Genomic DNA, 27,195 nt, shown 5'->3' with positions numbered 1-27,195 from the left:
TCTGAAGAACCAGCAGCGGAAATTTTGAGTAAATACCGCCTCTGACTGGCCCCACCCCCATCTATTCTCTGCCTCCCGAGGCCCAGCTGATCGGGAGGAAATGGGGATTTTGCACTATCCTTCCCCTGGAGTGGGGTGAGAATTTTACAGTATCCTTCCCCTGCCACGCCCACCAAGCCACACCCACAAAACCAGTAGTAAAAAAATTTGAATCCCACCACTGATGCCTAAGTTCAAATCAGTGGTGAAATCTGAACCGGTTTACTACCGGTTCTCTGACTGTGCATGCGCGCCATGCGCCAAATACGCACTGCATGCGTGCATGTGCAGTGCACACCACACACCAAATGCGAGGTGTGCGCGCATGTGCAGTGCACGGCAAAAGGAGGCATGGGGTAAGTAGAACAGTGCATGTGGGGGGAGGGAGCCGCTGTGGCACGTGATCTTTTTTTTACTTTTAAAAGCATTTTTTTTACAACCTATTTGGCCAAATAGGTTGTAAAAAAATGCTTTTAAAAGGTAAAAAAAGAGGCTCTGACGATCGCGAGGCACAGCTGTGATTGTCAGAGCCTTTTTTTTTTACTTTTAAAAGCAAAAAAGCAAAACCTGCGCATGCGCAGTGTACAAAACACATTACTTCCTGGTTAAAACCAGGAAGTAACAACAACCAGGCGGGTGGGCGGAGTCTCGCGCAACGATCGCTACCGGTTCTCCGAACCACCCACCACGATCGCTAGCGGATTGGACGATCCGGTCCGAACTGGGAGCGTTTCACCCCTGGTTCAAATCCTTACTCTGGCTTGAAGCTCTCTGGTGATCTTTTACACCAGGGGTGTCAAACTGGCGGCCCATGGGCCAGGTGCATCACACGCAGGCCACGCCCAACCCAGCTTCCCAAAGGGAAAAAACGTCATGATATGTCATGTGATGGCAATGTGACGCGGCGCGTTTGACACCCGTGTTCTACCCTGAATGAACAGGGTTTGAAGAAGAAAGGGGTAAAGGAAGAGAACCTTATTCTCGTGTTCCACCTTTTATCAGCTGCTCTGAGTTCATACATAACGTGTACCTGCTGGGTAGTGAGGGATGTGCATAAGGAACAGATGGCCTCAGCATCTTCAGGTGTTTTCTTTTTCAACTGCAGGAGCTGTGCTGCCTGGATCAGTGGTTCCAGGGTTTTGGCAGCCCCACTTGGATGCAGGTTCTTCCCTCTCAACCATTCCTCCAGCTGGCTGATGTTAAACCTGGACCCAACACAATGAAGAGACAAGTTATGGAGAAATTTGGCAAGATGTTTCTGAATCCTGCTGAGAAGATGGGGTGTTCTCAACCAGCCTGTGCCTGGATCGGTTAATAACGGATGTCTACTACCACCAATAGCCTCCCACCGGCCGGTACGCTCTCATAGAGAGGGGCTCCTCCGGGTGCCGTCGGCCAAACAATGTCGACTGGCGGCCCCCAGGGGGAGAGCCTTCTCTGTGGGGGCACCTACTATCTGGAACGAGCTCCCCCCAGAGATACGGAGGATCCCGGATCTGCGCACCTTCCACCGCGCTCTTAAGACCTTTTTATTTCACCAGGTGGGCCTGGCCTAACTTTCTCCCTCTTTTTAAACATTTTTAATATTTTTTAATATTTTTTAGTATTTTTAATATTCAAAGTTTAAATTTGTTTTAAATTGATTGGGGTTTTAAATCTGTCTGGGCCAAACTATTTAATTCGATTTTACTTCTGCTTTTTAAATTTTGTATATATGTATTTTATTGTTGGCTGTTCACCACCTTGAGTCCTTCTGGAGTAGGGCGGTATATAAATCAAATAAAAGTAAAGTAAAATAAAAGTCTCTCCAAGCTCCTTGAGAGCAGCCACTGGGCAGAATTAACGAGACTGATGGGAATTTTTTTTCTCGTGTGTTTAGCGTCTCCTTTTGTTTGGATCAACTGAGTGTAGATCCGTTGGTTCTAACAGGAATTGACTGACTGGCTTATTGACTGAGCTTGATATCATGGGCTGAAAGAATGTGACCGAGCCATAGTCACCCAACTGTCTTTTATGCCCAGGGCGGAATTAAAACTTACCGTATTTTTCGGACTATAAGACGCACTTTTTTGTTTCCCAAAAGGGGGTGAAAATGTCTCTGTGTCTTATAGACCTAATATTGCCGAAGCCCTGCACACCCACCAGCTGTTTTTTGGGCTCTGCATGCCCTGTTTTGGAGCCTTTTTTTGGCCTTTTCCAGCCCGTTTTCAGGGCTTTTTTCAACCCGTTTTTAGACTTTTTTCGGCCCGTTTTCGGGGCTTTTTTCAGCTCGTTTCCAAGGCTTTTTTTGGCCCATTTTTTCAGAAAAAAACGGGCCAAAAAAGCCTAGATAACGGGCTGAAAAAAGCCTTGAAAACAGGCCGAAAAAGCCTCAAAAATGGCCCCAAAAAAGTCTCAAAAACGAGCTGAAAAAAGCCTAAAAATGGGTGGAAAAAAACCTTAAAAATGGGTCGAGAAAATCCTCCAAAACAGACTGAAGAAAGCCCCAAAAATGGGCCAAAAAAAGGCTGGAAAAGGCTTGAAAAAAGGCCTGAAAAAAGGGAGGCCAAAACCTTTTTTTACTTGTTTTCCCCTTCTAAATTTAGGTGCGTCTTATAATCCAAAAAATATGGTATTTGGTGAGTGGTCCAAAGTTACCTAGACAGCTTTCGTGCCTAAGACGGGACTAGAACTTACTGTCTCCTAGTGATTGGTCCAAAGTCACCCATCCTGCTTTCACGCCTAAAGCAGGACTAGAACCCACAATTCCTAGTTTCTGGCCTGATGCCTTAACCACTAAACCAACCTGGCTCTTGTCTGATGGAAAAATACTCGGATATAAAGCAGCTCTCTGTGTTTCCATCAACCTATGAATGCAGCACCCAGGAAGGTGTTGCAAGTATGAAAAAATTATTGCAGAGCAAACCTTAGAGACCATTTCCCCGTAATATGTCACATTGCAGCCTGCTTTCACTTCAAATGTTGTGGCGCAGTGGTTAGAATGCAGTACTGCAGGCTACTTCTGCCGACTGCCTGCAATTTGGCAGTTCGAATCTCACCAGGCTCAAAGTTGAGTCAGCCTTCCATCCTTCCAAGGTGGTTAAAATAAGGACCCAGATTGTTGGGGGCAAGAGGCTGACTCTGTAAACTGCTTAGAGAGGGCTGTAAAAGAGCCTTGGTAGTACAGTGGTCTAAGGCACCCTGTTATTAAGCTGGTTATTAAGACCAGATGCCTGCAATTACTGCAGGTTCGAATCTCGCCAAGGCTCAAGGTTGACTCAGCCTTCCATCCTTTCTAAGGTAGGTAAATTGAGGACCCAGTTGTGGGGGCAATAAGCTGACTTTGTATAAATATACAAAAGAATGAAGGCTATTGCTTAGTGCATTGTAAGCCGCCCTGAGTCTCCGGAGAAGGGCAGCATATAAATCAAATTAAAAAAAAAAAAAGCATTGTGAAGTGGTATATAAGTCTAAATGCTATTGCTATTGCTAAGCCAACCACACCCTCGGGGAGAGCAACTTTACACTAGGCTGATCTATCATTTCTTCTCCCTTGCTTTTTGACATAGTCCTTTAGTTTGCAATGGCTGAATAACCAAAGGTTCTGAAGCACAAAGAGGGAATATCACTATTCTATGGATGTCCAGTATTACTTTCATCCATCTATAGCAGTGTGTCTCAACTTTGGCAACTTTTAAGATGTGTGGACTTCAACTCCCAGAATTCCCCAGCCAGCCATGCTGGCTGGGGAATTCTGGGAGTTGAAGTCCACATGTCTTCCAGTGGCCAAGGTTGAGACACAGATCTACAGGGAGCAGGACTTCCTCCTCCAATAAAACACTCAGCCTTGAATGCATCACCACCGACCTTTAAGCCGGAACCTTACCTCATCTGCATGCCGGTGCTCCAAGAACACATGTCCTTCCTCAGCAAGAGGTTGTTCAAGGCCACAGCATTGATCATGTAGAAGAGCTGCTTAATGGCCTGTTGGATGATCTCCGGGTCAAGGCCCTGGTCGTACATGATACTTAAAAACGTGTTCAGTTGGCGGATGAATGCTTCCAAACTGTAGGTGTTTTCGCTGTCCCCTCTGCTGGAGCTTCGTTTGCGGTAGCCCATTGGCTTGACACCTGACAGGCCCTGGATGCTTTCGTTTTCCAATACCGCAGTCACTGAGAGCAAAAGAAAGAAAGAAATACTCAAAATGGTGAGCAAGGTAAGCCGTGCAAATTCTAATTTTCTCATAATTGTTCACAATCGGTGTCTCTTGCCTTCGCTGCCCCGCCCCATGCTCTCCTCCCCATGCTGGCTGAGGAATTCTGGGATTTGAAACCCTCATGTTACCAAAGTTGGACAGTCCTGTTGTAGATACCGTATTTTTCAGAATATAAGACACTCCGGACTGTAAGATGCACCTACCTTTTTTGGGGAGGAAAACAAGAAAAAAAAATCCTGCCTCTGCCTCCCAGCATCCATCCAGTATTCATCTGGCCCATTCGCCGCAGCCCATTCACTGCTGCGGCTCATTCGCCACCGCCCATTTGCCACCGTGGCCCATTCACTGCTCCCGCCCCTGTTTGCCACCGCCCATTTGCCACCGTGGCCCATTCACTGCTCCCGCCCCTGTTTGCCACTGCCCATTCGCCACCACCTATTTGGTGCGGCCTATTCGCCACGGCCCGTTTGCTGCAGACCATTTGCCGCAGCCCGTTTGCCACGGCTCTTTCACCACCGCTGCCCATTCTAGAACAGCTGATCAGCACCGCACCAATCCTCCTCACCCCCGCTGCAACATTCGCTGTATAAGACACACTGAAATTTTCACCCACTTTTAGGGGTGAAAAAAGTGTGTCTTCTACTCCGAAAAATACAATAATTGTACTACTCAATTATACTACTTGGTTGAGTTAAATATGCCTTTCACCTATCATGGGCTGCAAGACGCCTTCGGCAATTTTGATCAGTTGCTGGTAGATCTGGATGGAGAGATCACTCAGGACCTGACGGTACTCGGTGAGGTCAAAGTTCTTCAGGCAATGTTCATTCTGCTTTGGGGTATTTTGGGTCATAAAACCCTGCAAAGGTAGAACAACAGAAAACAGCAATGTATGTATCGGCAGGTTGGATTACAATTATGAAGAGGAAAACACCAAGTATTGTAAGGTTGGTAGGTAAAGCAAAAGTTTGTGGAGCAAATTCTGAGGAGAACTGGAACTTTTGGGATAGATTTTAGAAAAAAACCCCGCACATTTAAGGTTCACTTCCAAGATGGCTACAGGGTACAATACAATTCTTATGATGCCTAAAGCAGGGGTATCAAACTCGATTTCATTGAGGGCCGCATCAGGGTTGTGTTTGACCTCGGGGGGCTGGGGCTGTGTGGCCAGGGGGGGCATGGGCAGCTCAACGTCCGTTTTTGGCTGTGACAGCCTCCTGCAGCCCTCTGCCAGCAAAAATGGTGCTCGGGAGGGCTGCATGCACGACCCCCGAGCTCCGTTTTCAGCCACAACGGCCTCCTTTAGCCCTCTGCCAGCAAAAACTGAGCTCCCCACCCCATGCATTCAGCCCTTCCAAGCTCCATTTTCGCTGGCAGAGGCACTGCAGGCTGGTCCTTCGCTGTTTCCAGGATGGCCCTGTGGGACGGATCTGACCCGCGGTCCTCGAGTTTAATACCCTTGGCTTAAAGAGATGTTTCAGGCTTCCATGTATTCCAGTTACTTGTATAGGAAGATTCCCATATGGTAGGTCTGCTACCAAGAGCTTCTCTCCAAGTGACAAAGATACCTTAGTGAACATTTGCGAAGTTAAGAATAAAGTGTGGAGTTTTATTAATATTTACACCTACAAAGTGTGGAAAAGAGATCAGGAGGCAAGAAAGGAAAACTGGGATTCATCACCTCTCCTTGCCTCAGACTAATTTTCATTTTGATGTTAGTTCATGCAATCGGATAAAAAGTGGGATCAGGCATTTGGTCTACCACCAATGGTGCAGTCCTGTGAATGCTAACTCAGAATTGAGTTCAATGAGGTTTATGTTCAGGAAACTGCAAAGTTTATAGAACAAAACTATTGCTTGTTCTTTTAATTAGTTACATGTTCAGCCCAATAGTCAGATCTATGATTCACTAACATCAGCGAATACTCAAACTGGAATAGTAGCTATAATTTTAAGCCAAAATTTATAAGAGGCAAAAACATATGCTAATAGCAAATTAATTTCCTCTTGGTCAACTCTTCCATCCTGAAGAGACAGCAATAACACTTAGACTTATATACTGCTTTACAGTGCTTTACAGCCCTCTCTAAGCGATTTAAGAGTCAGCCTATTGCCTCGTCAACAATCTGGGTCTCCATTTTATCGACCTTGGAAAGATGGAAGGCTGAGTCAACCTTAAACCCTGTCAGGATCGAATTGCAGGATGTGGGCAGTTAGCCTGCAATATTGTCTCCTAACCACTGCGCCATCAGAGCTCAGACCTGGTATGGAATGGTATCGTGTGGTATACAAATAGTCCTCGACTTACAACAGTTCATTTAGTGACCATTCAAAGTTAAAACGGCAGTGAAAAAAGTGATTTATGATCATTTTTCAATTACAACCTTTGCAGCATCCCCGTGGTCACGTGATCAAAATTCAAAGGCTTGGAAACTGGTTCATATTTATGACCTTTGCAGTACCCTGGGATCATGTGATCCCCTTTTGTGACCTGACAAGGAAAGTCAATGGGGAAGTCAGATTCACTTAATAACTGGGGCAAGAAAGGTCTTAACATGGGGCAAAACTCACTTAACAAATGTCTCACTTAACAACAGAAATTTTGGGCTCAATTTTGGTTGTAAGTCAAGGACTACCTGTACTTTACATGAGATGTGTAAATTGCAGAAAACTCTTAGCAAAACTCCTACCGATCTCAACGTGAATATATTCACTGTAGTCTGGAAATCTCAAGACATACAGGCACTCCTTGATTTACAACCACAATTAGGACTGGAACTTCTGTCACTAAACAATGTGGTCGGGGTGGGCTTCAAAAATTTTAACAAGGAGTTCTCTGCCCAGTTGCTGGGTGGGTGGGCATGGCCTAGTCGGCCTCCTTCAGCATGGGGGTGGGGAGTTTTTGCCCTCCCCAGGCTCTGGAGGTTTTCCTCAAGCTCGGGCTGTTTCCAGAAGGGCGAAAACAGCCTCCCCAGACTCCAGAGGCCCTCTGGAGGCCAGAAACGGGCTCATTTCTGACCTTTCTGAACTTCCAGTAGGCCCGTTTTTTGCCCTCCCTGAGCCTCCGCATGCACCCTGCGCTTACCTGCACCCAAAACGGGCCGCATGGGGACTCCTGGGAGGGGCGGGGTGGGCGGGGCCAGCCAGGAGTGGGATTTGGGGATTCTCTGAACTGCACAGAATCTTAGCTAGAGGTTCTCCCGAACCCCTGCGAACCCCCAGCAGCCCACCCCTGGATGTGGTTGATAATCTGTTAAGCCTAATTTTACTACCATAGTCATTCAGTGAATCACACAACTCTTCAATGAATCCAGCTTCTCCCTCTGACTTTGCTTGTCGGAAGCCAGCTGGGAAAAGTTGCAAATGGTAATTACCTGGCCCTGGGAACCTGCAACCATTGTCAATTATGCTAATTGCCAAGTGTCCAAATTGCGATCCCACGACCACAGGGATGCTGCAACGGTTGTACGTGCGAGGACTGGTCATAATTTAATACTGCTAAGCTGCCCAGAGTCGCTTTGAAATGAGATGCGCAGACCGTCTTCTGCCACCAGTAGCCTCCCACCGGCCAGTCCGCTCCCACAGAGAGGGTCTCCTCAGGGTGCCATCGGCCAAATTATGTCGGCTGGCGACACCCAGGGCCTTCTCTGTGGGAGCCCCTGCCCTTTGGAATAAACTGCCCCCAGAAATGCGTAAGATCTCCGACCTCCATGTATTTCGCTGTGCCCTCAAAACCTTGTTGTTCCGCCAGGCCGGGCTATCAATGTAAAGATTTTAATTGGTTTTAAATGTGGGATTTTAAATTTGGGGGTTTTATAATTGAGCCAATTATTTAATAATTTTAATTATTTTTACATTTTGTCTGTCTTTGTGCTTTTAATCAGGCTGTACACCGCCCTGAGTCCTTCGGGAGAAGGGCAGTATAGAAATAAAATAAATAAATAAATAAATAAATAAATAAATAAATAAATAAATAAATAAATAAATAAATAATTTTCATTATTGTTGTGATTTCAAAAGATGGTTAGATGAATGGTTGGAAGTTAAGGACCACCTGTAGTGTATAATCATCCATTAGAGAGAATCAAAAGAGAGATATTTTTTAGCAACAAGGCTCTCATCCTCGGTGCAACCGTTCTCTCACCGTATCTCCGCTGTATTGCTTCAGACAATGTAGAAGGCGACATGTGTTGGACAGCCACAATGATGTCATCTCAAAGTCCTCGTTATGTTTCTACGGAGAAGCCAAACAAATACCATGAATCTTTTCCTTGGGTCAGTTATGCCATGAAAAGGATGAGCAACTAGAAACGCAGCGTCCTGCTCTAGAGCCTCTCAAGAAAGTGGCATACAAAGGGTTGTCATTAGATAAAATAATAAGTAAGAATCCTTGCCCTTAGGAGGTCTTCGCTTGAAATATCAACCTCTTATTTCCAAGCTTTCTGTTGGAAAAAGAGTGCTGGGAAGGGGTGAAATGTAAAATTTGTTACTACCGGTTTTGTGGGCGTGACTTGGTGGGGTTGGGGTGGTAATGTGACTGGGTGGGCGTGGCCAACTTTTTTTTTTTTTTAACTTTTCAAAGCATTTTTTCTAATGCTTTGAAAAGCCTCTGCCGATCAGGCAACTCAGCTGGAATCATCAGAGAGGCTTTTTAAAAAATGCCTCTCTGCCGATCAGGCAACTCAGCTGGGATCGTCAGAGACTTTTCAAAGCATTTTTTTTACCAAGAGGTTGCAGAAAAAAATGCTTTGAAAAGCCTCTGACGATCCCAGCTGAGCCGCGCGATCATCAGAGGCTTTTTTTTTTTTTTACTTTTAAAAGCATTTTTTCCTCAGAAGAGGTTGTAGAAAAAATGCTTTTAAAAGTAAAAAAAAAGCCTCTGATGTTCGTGCAGCTCAGCTGGGCATGGGGTGGGGTGGGGTGCCGGTTCTCCGAACAATCCGCCGCCATCGCTACCGGATCAGGCGATCCGGTCCGAACCGGGAGCATTTCACCCCTGGTGCTGGGTTTCCAGGGGTCTGCCTGGAAGAAAAGATAGATCAGGGAGTCTAAAGGAAGGACCTAAAGGAGAGAGGAGCAGATGTCGTAATGGTCCATAAAGGTCCCTAGAGATGCTTCTAATTTGCTTCCTTTAACAGAATAATAGAGTTGGACGGGACCTTGGAGATCTTCTAGTCCAACCCACTGCTGAAGCAGGAGACCCTACATCAATGAAGGCTAACCTTTTATTTCACCGCATGCCGTCCTGTGTGCCGGAAATGGCAAGCAAAACCATCCCGCCTGGACCGCGCAGCCTTGCTGGCCTTCGTGTGCACAGGAGCGCTGAAACCTGGAACAGCAGCGTTCCATCGCACATGAGTACACTGGCACCCGAACTTCCTGTTTCCGGCGTGAAGGTGCGTCCGATCAACTGGCCATCACGCATTTGTGTGACGGAAACTCGGAAGTTTAGGTGCCGCCACGCACATGTGCGACAGAATTCTGCTCTTCCGAGTTTCGGCACTCCCGCGTGCGTGAAGGCCAGCTGACCGGTCCATGTATGTGCACAGGAATGTGGCAGAGGAGCCACCGAGGCCGCGCGTCCCTCATGGGATGGTTCTGCATGCCGCTTCCAGCATGCGTTCCATAGGTTCGCCAACACGGCCCTATACCATTTCAGACAAAGGGTTGTCAAATGTTTTCTTAAAACCCTCCAGTGATGGAGCACCTACAACTTCTGGAGGCCAGTTGTTCCACTGGTTAATTGTTTTCACTGTTAGGAAATTTCTCCTTAGTTCTACGTTGTTTCTCATCTTGATTAGTTTCCATCCATTGCTTCTTGTCCTACCCTCAGGTTGCCTTTGGAGAATAGGTTGACCTCTCTTCTTGGTGGCAACCCCTGAGATATCAGAACACTGCTATCATGGCACCTCCACACCCTCTTGTGCATTATCTTTCTTTTTTTTTGTATGCTAATGATTGCTTATTTTTTTTACTGTCTTGCTCTCTGCCTCTCTAGTTTTCTATGAAAAAAATACCCTGATGAAGTTACCTAGTTGGGTAATGAAAGCTTGCAACATTAAATCTTCAATTTGACCGTAACAAAACTTTCTACCTTTCCAATTGGAATCTTTCTCATGCAGTCTTTGGCTAAGTCTCAGTCTACATGTAGAACTAGATTGTGTGGTCTAGAAATTCTGAAGACTGCAGTGGAGGCAATATAAAAACTAACCAGTCTTGGATACTCCATAAAACCTCAGTTTACAAATAAACTTTACTTTCTACTTCGTCCTTTATCTCCTACTTAAAATATGTTTGTTCCGTAGATACTATGAGTCATCTCAAAGGTATGCATCATCCAATAAATATACCAAACAAAGTCTACCTGTGAAAGAGGAATTTTTTTTTACCTTTAATACTTTTTTAATGCCATTAATAGTGGAGGTGAGCAATGAATGCACTTTTTGATCATCATTAATGTAATCAGCATGTCTGATGCACATAAAAAGGATGTAGGCAGGCAAGCAGGGCACAGTGGCCGATACCGTTTGGGGCTTCAGATCTGTGAGCAGGAAAGAAACCACAGGATTCCTTAGCAACTTAAATATAAACTCTATACTGATGGGCCCTGGACACTTACCTAAATCAAAATTAGTCACCAAATTATTTTTATTAACTGATCTCATTCCTCTAGCATAAAATATATTTAAACATCTCTCCTATTTTTAACAATCCAATTATTCCCATTATATATTTTGGAGCAGAACCATGCCATGCCAAGGAAAAAAAATGGAAATGAATAATGCTTGACGATAAATTGTTCATGTGTAAATCAGGTTTTTCAAGCTTTTAAAATGACATTTATGCTTCTTCTCAATGTTATAAAGACTTTCCCCTTTTACAAGAATAACAATGGTAGAATCAACCCTGTTTCTCCAAAAATAGAACCCAACTGGAAAATAAGTCCTAGCATGATTTTTCAGGATGCTCGTAATATAAGACCTACCCCCAAAATAAGCCCCAGTTAAGATTGTCAGCCAGATAGATACATTTAGTACTGTATTTCTCCCAAAATAAGACCTAACCAGAAAATAAGCCCTAATGCGTCTTTTGGAGCAAAAATTAATATAAGACCCAGTCTTATTTTCGGGGAAACACGGAAATGCTTGGGGAAGTGCTGGGTTCCCTTTCACTGGACAAATTTAAGAGAAAATAGGCAGCCCTTTTAAAACGTGGATTCCCCAATGAACAGGATGGAGATTACTTGAACTACTTACAATAGGCAAATGTCCCTTCAAACCCTACAGTCTTATGACTCTGATGAATAGATTTGTTCTTACTTTGGCAGCAAACTATTACAAACCCCATTTATAACTACAATATTAAGAGCCAGACTGAGAAGCTGAACAAAACCGTTTTACCTGTAATGAGATTTTTTATGAGTGAAGATTCATCCTCTTCGCAATATTCTAACATTCCCTGGAAGTCTTTTTCCTTCCTTTGGACGGTGACATGTCGGCTGATTTCGTGTTTCCGCTTTTCAGACTGTGTAACGGCTTGATCAGCTGTGAAAGACAAATCAAGAACAAACTCAGTCCCTTTCACAGATGGCGTGAAGCAGCCACGCTCTTCAGAGGCCCGTCCGAGGTCTGGTTGACTCAGTGGTCTGTCCCGGCTCATTGGAGCTACAAAAAATGATAACTGAGGTAACACAGATATAAAATGAAAGTTCTGATTCTGGTTAAAAAGCCAGAAGGAGGTTATGGAACTGTGTGGTTCCTTCTCATCTTCTTCCGAGTAAATTCTATGGTAGAAACCAGCATTACCTTGAAATAGAACCATAGCCACCCACCTGTACTCTAATGGCTATGATTAATACTGAGGTCTCATATCATGAAAACTAATTATATAACATCACGTTGTATTTTACTTCTAGCAACCACCTATATTAGAAAGCTAAAAGATACGGTCCATTTCCTGGTCTTGTATAGAGTAGCACAGGGCTGTCAAACTCGCGGCCCGTGGGACAGATGCGTCACGTGCTGGCCACGCCCCCGCCCAGTTTAGGGAAGGCGGGAAAAGTCCCGATATGTCATGTGACGCCACAGTGATGATGCGGGTTTGACAGCCCTGGAGTAGCATTTGACCACAAAGGCTGCCAGCAGATACCTGGGAATCTCATGTCCAAGTCTTTCTCCTTTAACTGCTACCTGAAAGAGCTTGTTGCACTGGTCTGGAGATTACACCTATCTTGGATATATTCCACCTTTTACTGAATTTTCTCCAGCACCGCAAAAGACCCACTCCACAGATTTTTTAAAAAACATATGTGCTGAGAAGGAAACCAACACACGTGTTTGGAAAAAATGGCTGTCCAAATAATAGATCTTTTTCATCAGTTGTTCAATGGAAAGAAGATTTTACTGTTCTTTCTAAAATATATGCATGTGTGTACATACAGAGACATACATATGCACCAAAAGTCAAGACCCATAAACAACCCATTACAGAAATCACATTAAATGCTCATTTTGTTTATCGTTTTCTTTTAAACACTTCTTTAATCATTTGACATAGGCGTTTTGAGCATTTCTGCATACAGTAATTTTTCTCCACAAACATTATTAAAACATTGTAATTGACCCATGGATATTATTTTTTGGTATTCCATATACTTATGCGATACACAATCATAGAAAAGTAATGGAATTTTAAAAAGATTTTAAGGGGTTTTTTTAAATTTTCTTTTTGCATTTTCATCCCCTTCTTTAACTTTTAGTTTGCATTATTATCTTTTGGTATATTATTCACTTAATAATAGTTTAAATGAAATGTTTTACTTTAGTTTTTGTTGATAATTGCATTATTTTTGTACTTGTATTCATTCAAAGATTCAATGAAAATTGTATATATAAAAAGATTGAACTGGAAATGAAATGAATAAATCTTATCCCCATTTTACCATTTTTCTGATTCTCACCATATTTCAGTGGTTTAAGTATAATGCCTGCAGTAGCCAGAGCTTTTGCATCATTTGTTATACTTAACCTCACTTTCAAGATTTAGTAAAACTCTCCGGATTTAGGTCTAGAGTAGGGGGTCTCCAAACTTGGCAACTTTAAAACCTGTGGACTTCAACTCCCAGAATTCCTCGGCCAGCATGGAGTTGAAGTCCACAAATCTTGTAGTTGCCATGTTTGGAGATGCCTGTTTTAGAGAAAACATATATCATTATAAGCATTAGACCAATCTGACATATAAAAAATAAATAACCTTCAACTAAGAAGATGAAGATGGTAATCAAATTGTGGCTTTATAACCTTGCTAAAGATAATGGGTAATTTCTGCTGCTTTGCCTTCACCAGGGAACAAATGCCGCAGTGGTGAAATGTATTAAAAAAATGGATATGAAGACACAATCCAAGTAACTTTGTGCCAGTCAGTTTCATGCCTATAAATTATAATGACAAGAACCATCTGTGCCAGTTGCCATGAGGTAGTAGAGTCTTCAAATCCTTCAGCTGAATTTCATTTAACAATCAGATTTCTGGGAACCAGGATTTGGGATCCAAGCTGCAGTAGCTAATCACTCCGTCAAGCCATCAAAATCAGAAGAATATATTTCTAATATGCTGCTTCATGACTGCAAATATATAGCATTCTCTAAAAATCCACCTTTAAAGCAATGAGAACCAGCAGGTGGAGACATTCTCCTGATACTGCAAATAGCAAGACCGAAGGAAGATTTGACCATAGCAGGGGAAAAAAAAACTTTTTAAAGTTTTCTAGTCTTGCCCCTTTCAATAAACAGAAGAGCAAATATCCAATCAATGAAGACAACTACAGTAGAAGGACAATGTAGCTCTCTGAAATGCAAAAATATGTTTCAAGACAGGCAGGTATGTCAATTTAACACCTGCCTCCCACTTCTTAAAAAACAGCTGAACCTTTTTAGGATTATATTGGAGCTAAAGAAGGAAGCTGCTAGACCAGGGGTGAAATGCTCCCAGTTCAGACCAGATCGCCCAATCCGGTAGCGATGCAGGCCGGTGGTTCGGAGAACCGGTAGCAAAAATCCCTGCCCCTCCCCCATGCCTGCACAATCATCAGAGGCTTTTTTTTTTTTAACTTTTAAAAGCATTTTTTTCTACAACCTCTTTGGCCAAAAAAATGCTTTTTTAAAAAAAAGCCTCTGATAATCGCGCGGTTCAGCTGGGATCGTCAAAGATCCCAGCTGAGTTGCCTGATCGGCAGAGGCTTTTTTTCTTTTAAATGCCTCTGACGATCCAAGCTGAGTTGCCTGATCGGCAACTCAGGTTGGATCGTCAGAGGCATTTAAAAGAAAAAAAGCCTGTGCCGATCAGGCAACTCAGGTTGGATCGTCAGAGGCATTTAAAAGAAAAAAAAATTCGCCGAAGAGGTTGTAGAAAAAATGGTTTTAAAAGTAAAAAAAAAATATGGCCACACCCACTCAGTCACGTTACCCCCCAAGCCACGCCCACAGAACCGGTAGTAACAAATTTTAGATTTCACCACTGTGCTAGACCCCAGAAAAGAAATTGCAAACAGGTGCTAAATTGCATCTCACAGCCCTGCAAAGGATGTGGGAGAAACAACCAGGAATTGTATATGGAGATTCTCAGTAATCCAGGTCATAGTTGTCCCAAAGGTGCTTTCTCAAGAGGCAACTGGGCTTTCTTTTTTTTTCATTGAAGACGTTTCGCTTCTCATCCAAGAAGCTTCTTCAGCTTAGAGCTCAGAGCTGAAGAAGCTTCTTGAATGAGAAGCGAAACGTCTTCAAAGAAAAAAAACCCAGAAATTCCAGCTGCCTCTTGAAAAAGCACCTTTGGGACAACCAGGAATTGTGATGGCTCCTAATGCAGGTAGCCTTTGTTTTACAGAGCTTTATTTAGTGACCGTTTGAAATGACAAGGGCACTGAAAAAAGTGACTTATGACTGTTTTTACACTTATGACCGTGGCAGCATCCTCATGGTCACATGATCAAAATTCAGATGCTTGGCAACTGACTCATTTATGAGGGTTGCAGTGTCCCCACTGGGTCATGTGATCAGGTGACCTTCTGACAAGCAAAGTCAATGGGGAAGCCAGATTCACTTAACAACCATGTTACTATGAGCCATGAGCTATGGTGGCGCAGTGGTTAGAATGCAGTACTGCAGGCTACTTCAGCTGCCTGCCGGCTGCCTGCAATTTGACAGTTTGAATCCCATCAGGTTCAAGGTTGGCTCAGCCTCCCATCCTTCTGAGGTTAATAAAATGAGGAGCCAAATTGTTGGGGGCAATAGGCTGACTCTGTAAACTGTTTAGAGAGGGCTGTAAAAGCACTGGGAAGCAGTCTATCAGTCTAAGTGCTATTGCTAACTTAACAAAGGCAGTTTATTATTTATTATTATTTATTTATTATTCGAATTTCTATACCGCCCTTCTCCTTTCGGACTCAGGGCGGTGAACAGCCAAAATAAAAAACATTTATACATAAGTGTGATTCGCTTAACAACTGTGGCAAGAAAGGTTGTAAAATGGGGCAAAATTCACTTAACTGTCTTGCTTGGCAACAGGTTTGGGGCTCAATTGTAGTCATAAATTGAGGATCACCTGTACGCCCTTCCTTTGAAAAATAGCTGCACTTAGTCTTCCCTCAAGCCTTATTTAGATCTCAGAGCAAGGCTGCCAAACTTGAGCTGAATAGAATAGAATAACAGAGTTGGAAGGGACCTTGGAGGTCTTCTAGTCCAACCCCCTGCTTAGGCAGGAAACCCTACACCACTTCAGACAAAGGGTTATCCAACATCTCCTTAAAAACTTCCAGTGTTGGAGCATTCACAACTTCTGGAGGCAAGTTGTTCCACTGATGAATTGTTCTAACTGTCAGGAAATTTCTCCTTAGTTCTAGGTTGCTTCTCTCCTTGATTAGTTTCCACCCGTTGCTTCTTGTCCTGCCCTCAGGTGCTTTGGAGAATAGCTTGACTCCCTCTTCTTTGTGGCAACCCCTGAGATATTGGAAACACATGTTTCCCCTAGTCCTTCTTTCCATTAAACTAGACATACCCAGATCTGAATCCTTTGCTTCTCTTGGTTTAAAGGCAAGCCAGCTTTTTAGCCATCTAAACTATTTTGTCAGTACAGAACAGAATATTAATTTCAGCGGCAGAAGGCGATGTGAAGGTTACCTTCGTAATCTTGCACTTTCTTCATATAAATCCTGAGCTGTTTCTTCAGCTTCTTCTCATTCTTTTCCAGTTTCTCCAGCATCTCTTTCAGGTCCTGAAAAAAACAGGAAGACATCCCAGATCAAATTCAGCCACTGCTCAAATGGAGCATTTTGCCAAGACCAGTTTAAAAACAGCAAGAAGCGAAAAGAAAAACAGACTTCCTTTGCAGAGGCGTTCACATATTTGTTTAACAAATGTACAGAGCTGCCCAGGGGAAATTAGGGGAGGAACCAGATAAAACCAAGGTGCACAAATCCAATCAAAAATGAAATTGGATTGAGGCCCCTAAAAAAGCATATTATCAACACATAATCAAATCTAGACTCACACTAGAGCTCCATCAATGCTTGGGGGAAGAAGCAATTGTTTATAGGGTTCTGACTGTCTGCATCTCAAGAGTGGGGGGGGGGGACAGTGGTGAAATCCAAATTTTTTTACTGTGGGCATGGTGTGGCTTGGTGGGCATGGCAGGAGAAGGATACTGCAAAATCTCCATTCCCACCCCACTCCAGGAGAAGGATACTGCAAAATCCCCATTCCCTCCCCTGGGGGAAGGATATTGCAAAATCCCCATTCCCACCCCACTCTGGGGCCAGCCAGAGGTGGTATTTGCCGGTTCTCTGAACTACTCAAAATTTCCGCTACCGGTTCTCCATAACCTCTCAGAACCTGCTGGATTTCACCCCTGTGGGGGGCCCCTGTCCCACAAGACAGATGTCATGCCAGAATAGGCACACATCTAAGCCCCACAAGGTGCACCCTTTTACAGCAGGGGTCTCCAACTCCAGTCTGTGGACTGACACCAGTCCACGGCATGCCAGCAACCGGGCCACACAAACAAACAAAGCCCCATCCGCAGGATGCAGGCAGAACATAAAACCACGTCCCCTCTGGTCCACGGAATTGGCTTTCTCCACGGAACCAGTCCCTGGTACCCAAAAGGTGTGTGTGGGGGTGCTGTTTTACAGAGAGGACCCAGAGCATACCTACGGTGCCAGATCTTGTTGGAACCACTGGGCAGAAGTGATCCATAAGAAACTTGATCCTGTGCCATAGAGGGCTTTAAAAGGGACAATCAGCACCTCGAATGGCACTCAGAAGCTTACTGAGAGTCAATGCAGCTCACACAGCTGCAATACAGGTAAGTCCTCGACTTACATACCCGTCCATTTAGTGACTGTTTGAAATGACAACAGCACTGAAAAAAGGGATTTACAACCACTTCTCGCACTTACAATGGCCACAGCATCACCACAGATCAAAAATCCAGGGGCTTGGCAACCGGCATGTATTTACGATGGTTGCAATGTCCTGGGGTCATGTGACTGCAATTTGCAACCTTCCTAGCCATCTTCTGTCAAGCAAAGTCAATGGGAGAAGCGGGATTTACTTAACGACTGCATGGTTCACTTAATGATGGCAGTGGTTCGCTTAACAACCGTGGCAAAAAAGGTCATAAAAATAAAAACACTGCCACAATTTTTTTCCCCACTCAAGAGAATCTATGTTGCAGTTCAAGACATCTGTGTCAAAAGGATGAAGGACGCTTGTCTCAGAGGGGTGACCTCTCGTGTGGTCAGAGCCTTCTGGCCATATGTAGTTAGTTATGGATTTGCATCCAAAATAATAAAAAAAAAAACTGCAGGAAACTGAGGAGAAAGATGCTGTGAATCAGAGATTTTCTACTCGAGCACGGTCCATTCAAGACAGGTGATTAATCACCAGCATTCAGTTTACCCAACCTAGTAGAACTGTTGTGAGAATAAAGTAAACATCTCATTTATGCTTTAATAATATTAAAGGCATTAAAGGTTCCTAATAAAGCTGCCTTTTGCAATTGATGGATGGGGACTTTGTCAGGGCTGACAGGTGTTCACGTGATGCTCCAGATGTTTTGGGATTGCACTCAAGGCGCCTATCGCTGTTGGTATTATCTTTGCCTTTTTCCCCCCCCCTTGCCACAGTTGTTCTACTTTTATTTGCAGGCCTTTGTATTTTGTGATGGTGACGATTATATTCTCATCAGACTCAACTGAACTGAGAGTCTTTGGTCGACCTGAATTTGTTTTTTTCTTTTCTCTTTCGGGAGGTTTATTTCAATCTCTACCAAGCCAATCAATTATACATTGGGAGTCAAGTAATTTTGTCAGGTTGCTATGGCGAGCCTGAATTACTCTAAAGAGCAAGTTGTCACATTGCTTTTCGAAACGCCCTCTTCAGGTTCTTATTTAACGTACCTATAATTTTTACTGAAAACTTGGTTCGGCGAAGGAAATGGGGACAGTGTGATTTCAGCATGTATACAGTGGCCTTTAGAGCCCGTTTATAAAAGCTGTAAACCCAAGAAGCAACGTTGGGCAAGGTTTAAGGGACCCATATTACTGTTATTTATTTTACAGCGTGTGTCTGTGTGGGAAAAATGTTCCACAGTGGAGCCGATGAAACAATAAAATACTGTAAGTTGTCTGGAGGGATTTTTTTTTTGGGTGGTGGTAGTGAGGAAATAATTTTGAAAGTGTTGTTTTATCCCATTTTATTTGTACAAGTCAAGGAATTGTGTAGAATGCTCTGTCCTATTTTCTTCCAACAACTACCCTCTGAGAAGAACTGGCCCAAAGTTACCCAGCCAAATTCTGTGCCTAAAGGAAAACTAAAACTCCCAATCTCCTGGCTTCTAGTCCAACATGCCTCTGGGAAATTTAGAAGTTAGGGCAAATTTAGACCACCTTAACTTTTTTTCTTTCTTTGATCTTGTTTCTTGTGATGGCTCAATCCATACTTCTTTGGCAGTATTTATTACGTGTCCTGAAAACTAACTTGGAAAAGCTCACACCAGTTCTGTCTGAATGGGCGACTGCGTTTAAGTACTGTATTCTTTGATTGTCCTCAAGGAAAGATTTATGCAGGTTATTTACTTAGCAGGCTTCAGATATTGCAGGGCGGCCATTTTTCTCTTTAGATTGTTTGCTTCCCTAACCAAACTGGGACTCGATCACATTGTACACCTGGATCAAGTCTCTTAGATAGAAGAAAAAATCTCCTTTGGGGTGGGGCATACCTTTTCCTGCTCCCCTCCCAAAAGTAGGAATGCCCAGCCTTAGCTACTTGAAGAGTTGAAGTCCACAAGTCTTCAAGTAGCTAAGGTTGGGCATTCCTACTTTTGGGAGGGGAGCAGGAAAAGGTATGCCCCACCCCAAAGGAGATTTTTTCTTCTACCTAAGAGATTTGATCCAGGTGTACAATGTGATAGAGTCCCAGTCTGGTTAGGGAAGCAAACAATCTAAAGTGAAAAATGGCCGCCCTGCAATATCTGAAGCCTGCTAAGTAAATGACTTGCATAAATCTTTCCTTGAGGACAATCAAAGAATACAGTACTTAAACGCAGTCGCCCAGTCAGACAGAACTGGTGTGAGCTTTTCCAAATTAGTTTTCAGGACACGTAATATCTATTGCCAGAGAAGTATGGATTGAGCCATCACAAGAAACAAGATCAAAGGAGAAAAAAAAGTTAAGATGGTCTAAATTTGCCCTAACTTCTAAATTTCCCAGAGGTGTGTTGGACTAGAAGCCAGGAGACTGGGAGTTCTAGTTCTCCTTTAGGCACAGAATTTGGCTGGGTGACAAGAGTTCTTTTCTCTTAGTCCAACGCGCCTCACAAGGTAGTTGTTGGAGGAAAATAGGACAGAGCATTTTACACAATGACTGGCTGGGAAATTCTGACCCATGGTCTATATTAATAGAGTGCTAGGGAACAATGGCTGGCTGAGGAATTTTGGAAGTTGAAGTCCACAAGCCTTCAAGTTGCCAAGGTTGGACACCCCAGATCTAAAGCATACAGCTCTTCAGGTGGTCACCCATCTCATGAGCTTCACATAGAGGAACGAGCTCTGCTGTTTCAACACTTTTTTTTTTTTAATTTGATTTATATGCCGCCCTTCTCCAGAGACTCAGGGCGGCTTACAATGCGTTAAGCAATAGCCTTCATACTTTTGTATATTTTTACAAAGTCAGCTTATTGCCCCCACAAACTGGGTCCTCATTTAACCTACCTTAGAAAGGATGGAAGGCTGAGTCAACCTTGAGCCTGGTAAGATTCGAACCTGCAGAAATTGCAGGCAGCTGTGTTAATTACAGGGTGCATTAAACCACTGTACTACCAAGGCTCTTGGTAACACTTGGCAGTGTTAGCAAAGCACATTTTGGCTGGTTATTGGATTAACGCTTTTTTCTGGATTGCAATAACAGTGAATCACAAATGAAGCGAGCCGGCTGATTTTCCACAAGAGGCTGCTTCAGGTTGAAACTAAACTCAGCATAAACGGCTCAGTTCAGCAGATTGTGTAAATTTATGGCTCTTGAAGGACCTCACATTTATTTACAGGATGGTCTGCTAGTCAGAGGATATGTTTTGGCCCTTTATGGATAGTCCTCAGTTTACAACCGTTCATATAGTGACCGTTTGAAGTTACAACAGCACTGAATAATTTGGCCGATGACTGATCCTCGCAATTATGACTCTTGCAGTATCCTCATGTGATCAAAATTTAAGCAATTGACAATTGGCATGTATTTATGATGATTAAAGAGGCCCTGTGTCACGTGATCCTGGTTTGTGACCTTCCTAGCCAGCTTCTGACAAACAAAGTCAATGGGAGAGGCTGGATTTGCTTAGCGACTGTGTGATTCACTTAACAACCGTGGCAAAAAGGATTGTGAAATTGGGGGCAACTCACAACAACTGTCTTGCTTAGGAACAGAAATTGTGGTCCCAATTGTCAATGTAAATCGAGCGCTACTTGTACTGCTGCTGAACAGTATTCAGTAGGGAACACGCCTTGAACCCCGACATGCAGAAGAAGCTCCTGGAAATCCATCCAAAATTGTTCCATACCAGGCTTATTACTCAACCATGGCAATACTGCTGCTGCTGCTATTATGCCTTTCTATCCAGAAGGCAGATTAAGCATATTCCCACAGGGAAAATTTATTTTTATCCATTTTGTTATCTAAAAATAGACTGACCTGAGCAAACTTCTCAGACTAATACCTGGATCCAAATATAAACATCCTTTAGTGCATGAACGTCTCTGAATTTTGTAATTCGAGTCTTGGCTTAAAAAAAGAAACCCCCGTAAAATATTCATATTAAAACACAGGCTTTAAGTTTGATATTTGTGATCGCTGTTGCTTTTAGAGAAATGGATCAAAGAAACAATGGTAAACTGACGTGGTCTGGAAACAGAGCGATCGGTCCATTCCTTCTAAAGGGAAATTCAAGTTAGAATCGTGCTGTACTAGGCAAACTTTTTCCAGGAGCACCAGTAAGGGGAGGGCATAGTTCAGTGGTACAGCCTAAGCTTTACAACTGGCTACTGGGTGCTGTTGGTTAAAAGCTGTAGGTCAAGGGTGTCAAACTGGATTTGTTTAAGGGCCAGATAAGCATTGTAGTTTTCCTCCGTGGGCTGGCTGGGGGGTGGGGGGGAGACGAAATGGATGCCTTCTGCAGCACCCTGCTGGCCAAAATGGGGTGCGGGGGGGGGTGTCCTTGTTTTCAGTAGCAGAGGCACCGTGGGCTGGTCCTTTGCTATTTCCAGGCTGGTTCCGCGGGCCAGATTTAAGCACCCCTCAGGCTGGATCCGGTCCGCGGGCCTTGAGTTTGATACCCCTGCTGTAAGTGGTAGGAAACTCTTCTGCCCAAACTTCTGGAAAAATGTTCTAAGGAAAGCAATAGAAGGGGCAATAAAGACTACTGGTTAGGTCAACTACCTCCCCGACCTTCTATATATGATATATTTGTTCTGCTTTGTGTAAGGACAATGCATAATAAATGTGTATAACCATAACACAGAAATCCAGTTTGGTGTAATGCAGAGGTGGGTTTCAGCAGGTATCTGACCAGTTCTGGAGAACCGGTAGCGGAAATTTTGAGTAGTTCGGAGAACCGGTAAATACCACCTCTGACTGGCCCTGCCCCCACCTATTCTCTGCTTCCCGAGTCCCAGATGATTGGGAGGAAATGGGGATTTTGCAGTAACCTTCCCCTGGAGTGGGGAGGGAATGGAGATTTTACAGTATCCTTCCCTGCTATGCCCACCAAGCCATGCCCACAGAACCGGTAGTAAAAAAAAATGAAACCCACCACTGGTGTAATGGTTAAGGTACCAGGCTAGAAATTGGGAGGCTGTGAGTTCTAATCCTGCCTTGGGCTCCAAGCCAGCTGAGTGACCTTGGGTCAATCACTCACTCACTCTCTCTCAGCCCTGGGAAGTAGGCAAGGGGAAGCTATTTCTGAAATCTTGCCAAGAGAACTGCAGGGACTTGTCCAGGCAGTTTCCAGGAGCCAAGATTGATTCGAAGGGCGAAAACAAAACAAAACAAACAATTCTAAACAAATACAGGTTCTACGGACTGTTTTAAGCAAGAAAAATTGATTCAAAACTAACCCTACAGTTAGGACATGGAAAGAGATCAAATAATAAACCATGCACTATTTTACACACCTGGAAGGAATGAAAAGATTGCTCCATCCCAAAATTACCAGTAACTGAAACCAATAAGGGCCCCCTGGAACAAAATATTCCAGAGAATATTTGGAAGTTCAAAAAGCAGTTCTGAGAAGCTGAGGCGATTTCGTAGGGCAGAGATTCCACCAGTTCCAGAACAGTCTTCCCAGAAGTTCTTAATGAAATGCTTTATCTCCTGATTTTGCATTTATATTTCTTCCTCCCACCCAGCCGCCATTTTGCATATTGCATCTTTTACACCGCACATACAGAATACAGAAGAATAGAGCCGGAAGGGACCCTGGAGGTCTTCTAGTCTAACCCCCTGCTCAAGCAGAAGACTCTATACCATTTCAGACAAGTGGCTGTCCAGTTAAAAGTCTCCAGTGATGGGAACACCCACAACTTCTGAAGGCCAGTCATGCCACTGGTTATTTATTTATTTATTTATTTATTGGTTAGATTTATATGCATAGATTTATATGGTTTATTGTTCTCACTCTTAGGAAATTCTCTTTAGTTCTAGGTTGCTTTTCTCCTTGATTAGTTTCCATCCATTGTTTCGTGTCCTGCCTTCTGGTGCTTTGGAAAATAGGTTGAACTCTCCCCCTTCGTTATTGCAGCCCCTCAAATACTGGCATACTGCTATCATGTCACCCCTAGTCCCTCTTTTCTCAAGATTAGACATACCCAATTCCTCCAACCGTTCTTGGTATGTTTTAGTCTCCAGGCCTTTAATCGTCTTAGTTGCTCTTCTCTATGAGTAACTTCTCATACACCTATGAGCTCTACATCTATGAGCAGGTCTGGCTAATCAGTGAAGGCAGTGGTGGGATTCAAAAATTTTTTACTACTGGTTCTGTGGGTGTGGCTTGGTGGGTGTGGCATGACTTGGTGGGCGTGGCAGGGGAAGGATATTGTAAAATCTCCATTCCCTCCCCACTCCAGGGGAAGGATATTGCAAAATCCCCATTTCCTCCCGATCAGCTGGGACTTGGGAGGCAGAGAATAGACAGGGGCGGGGCCAGTCAGAGGTATTTACCGATTCTCCAAACTACTCAAAATTTCCGCTACCAGTTCTCCAGAACTGGTCAGAACCTGTTGAAACCCACCTCTGAGTGAAGGCCATCCTAGAGTATTTTTTTTGACTGAAGAGTTGGGCACCAATCTTTCAAACAAGGCAAATTATCATCCTTGGTAGAAACAACCCTGCGTTTTTGCTTTTTCTCCATACCAGGTTTTCGCTGGTCAGCCGCGAGATTTCCTGCTGGATGCCAAACTCCACTTGGGCTTCTGGGGACAACTGGAGCGTCTGGAGGAAGACTTCGTGTTGTTTCTCCATCGCTTCCTTCAATGTCTCCATCTGGTCCTTTAGGACTTCTATTTCTTCTTCATATTCCCTTCTCTGTTCCTGGAGTTGAGCCTCAAGGAGCCTGAAGGGGGGGAGAAACGAGAAAGATGAGGACATTTGTCACTCAAATAATATTAGATACTTAAGATACCCAGAAACTGCCATAATGCTTCTAATGATGTGATGGACCAGGGCATGGATTCACAGACCAAATACTTTTAAAAAACTGTAGGCAGATCTTAGATAACAAAAAACATCTTCCAAGGTTTTTTTGGGTCATGTGAACAGGAAAAGTGTAGGCTCGCTGATTTATGTCGTATATAGGTACAACAACTTGTTTAGTGACTGTTCAAAGTTGCAGCCTCCCCATGGTCACATGATCAAAATATAGACCCTTGGCAACTGGCATGTATTTATGATGGTTGCAATGTCCTGGGTCATGTGATCCCCTTTTGCGACTTTCTGATAAGCAAGGTCAATGGGGAAGCCAAATTCACTTAACAACTGTGTTAGTAACTTAACAACTGCAGTGATTCACTTAACAGCTGGGGCAGGAAAGATCCTAAAATGGGGCAAAACTCACTTAACCGTTTTGCTCAGGAACAGAAATTTTGGGCTCAATTGTGGTCGTAAATCGAGGATTACCTGTATATATTTATTTTATATACACAGAGGGAAAACAGATTGGTACAGTTGTTAAATGTCCTAGATCAGAAACTGAGAGACTTGAGTTCTAGTCTTGCTTTAGACACAGCCTTCTTGGTGACCTTGGGCCAGTACTTTTCCTTCACCACCAGGAAGGAGGAGACAAGGGCAAACCACTTCCAAAAATCTTGCCAAGGAAACTCAGGGCCTTCTCCAGGAAGTCTCCACGAGTCAAGATAGGCTTGAAGGTACCAAAAAACTCAATGCCAACCCAACCCAACCCAACCCAACTCCTCAATAGAGAATTCAACATATCTCAGAACCTTTTCTTTTCAAAGAGAATCATTGCTCACAGTCATTAATCATATACATACTGTAAGTAGGCAATACTTACAGTAGGAACTAATGGTTGACCACACTCATTACTCATATACATATTGGTGAGGAACATTTACATTCAAAACTAAAGATTGTGAAGGAGACTCCCACTGGTTAAATTGCACTGCCTGCTTGCTGGGTTGCTACCATAAACATCAGTTTCTTCACATCAGTTTTGGCTACCAAGGTAGCCAGTCCATAAGAATTAAGGGCCTGGTTATGGATTTCCAGGTTATTTATTTGGTTTACATCAGGGGTGGGTTCTACTTACCTTTACTACCAGTTCGCAGCGGGCTTACTTCACTCGTACGCACACCCGCTCTTCTGCGCATGCGCAGAAGCGTTTTGATGATGTCGGGGTAGGTGGGCGGAGCCTCCCGCCAGTTTTACTACCAGTTCTATAGAACCAGTGCGAACCGGGGGCAACCCACCACTGGTTTACGTCCCACCATTCTACTTACAGTAGTGGCCAAAATTGTGGAAACCTTTTGGGAAAAGTGTATTTTCTAAAACTAGCTAATAACACCACTTTTTTTTTTGGAGTAGTACCATAAAATTATATATCAATGGAAAGATAGTTTAATCAAGAATGTAATGCAATAACTTTTATGAAGGATTTGCTATTAGAATAGCAGTTACTGTGTAAAGAAGAAAACTGGAACACATAGAAAAAATGAGATATACAAAAATTATCACCATAGAAAAAACGAGATATACAAAAATTATCACCATGTTGATTAATACTTAGTTGGGTAACCTTTAGCATGAATTACGGCCTTACAACCTCTTCCCATGGAGTGAACCAAGTCTTTTAGTTATCATGTGAAACCAAGGTTGAATAATTGCTTCTATTAACTGGATTTTATTGCTGGGTTGCTTCTGACTAACAAGTTTCTTTAGTCGGCTCCATAGATTTTCAATTGGGTTAAGGTCTGGACTATTTATTCCCAGACCATTTCAGCAGTGGAATAGGATTATCTTGAAACTCCTCCCAAAAAGTGGTGTTATTAGCCATCAAACCTCAAAAATACACTTTTCCCAAAAGTTTTCCACAATTGTGGCCACTACTGTAGCTGGAGAGGCCAAAGGAATAACATCTTGAGATGTAGGTTGGGGGCATTGGCTGAGTGTCCTCAACCTACAGCCTCAAAGATTAGGGGGACATGGTCCAGATTGCAGACTTTTGAAACATCCATCCTTGGAGTCCTATGCTCCCCTTTCCCTCATTTAAAAGTTTCTCATTCCAGAAACAAAACTTAAGAAAGAAAGAAAAAAAAAAAAAAGCTTTCGGAGTTCACCATTTAACGCAGCTTCCACAAAGTTACCTTCCTAGTTACTTTACGCATCAGAATCAGTGGATAACTGTCTTACACGATAACTGTTTTACCCCCACACGATTATTTCTAAGGTCCCTTTAAGACATTTCCAGCTAAAAACAACTTTATGAATTCCAAAACTGGTTTTTCTATACAGTAAAAAAAAAAAAGAGAGAGAGAGAGAGGAAATACTTTGTTTTAAAAATGAGGCATCCTGAAGAACGGATACTAAAGGGGGAAGAAAGCAGGAGTGAAATCTAAATTTTTTTACTACTGGTTCTGTGGGCATGGCTTGGTGGGGGAGGGGGGTAATGTGACTGGGTAGGCGTGGCCAATTTTTTTTTTTTTTTACTTTTAAAACCATTTTTTCTACAACCTCTTTGGATAAGAGGTTGTAAAAAAATGTTTTTCAAAAGGCTCTGAGGATCCCAGCTGAGTTCCCTGATCGGCAGAGGCTTTTTAAAGAAAAAAAAGGGTTTTTTTCTTTTAAATGCCTTTGACGAGCCGCGCAATCATCAGAGGCTTTTTTTTTTTTACTTTCAAAAGCATTTTTT

General features: G+C 43.3%; 1 protein-coding gene across 1 annotated transcript in view; it reads right to left on the bottom strand.

Moving 5' to 3' along the window:
• MYO5B (myosin VB) overlaps positions 1-27,195 on the bottom strand; it is a 231,029-nt gene that overhangs the window by 5,798 nt on the left and 198,036 nt on the right. The window contains exons 29-36 of the mRNA XM_070935994.1: positions 24,186-24,384; positions 16,407-16,500; positions 11,635-11,778; positions 10,624-10,775; positions 8,379-8,468; positions 4,943-5,093; positions 3,905-4,190; positions 1,070-1,244 (exon numbers count right to left, since the gene is read on the bottom strand). Of these exons, the coding sequence (XP_070792095.1) occupies positions 1,070-1,244; positions 3,905-4,190; positions 4,943-5,093; positions 8,379-8,468; positions 10,624-10,775; positions 11,635-11,778; positions 16,407-16,500; positions 24,186-24,384 (1,291 nt within the window). The remainder of the gene's footprint in view (positions 1-1,069; positions 1,245-3,904; positions 4,191-4,942; positions 5,094-8,378; positions 8,469-10,623; positions 10,776-11,634; positions 11,779-16,406; positions 16,501-24,185; positions 24,385-27,195) is intronic.

This window comes from Pituophis catenifer, unplaced genomic scaffold, assembly GCF_029215685.1.
Source record: "Pituophis catenifer annectens isolate HBS135680 unplaced genomic scaffold, rPitCat1.0.hap2 SCAF_2, whole genome shotgun sequence".
Classification (NCBI taxonomy): domain Eukaryota; kingdom Metazoa; phylum Chordata; class Lepidosauria; order Squamata; family Colubridae; genus Pituophis; species Pituophis catenifer.
The sequence above is the reverse complement of the archived record's forward strand: the minus strand, read 5'-3'. Positions and strand labels throughout refer to the sequence as shown.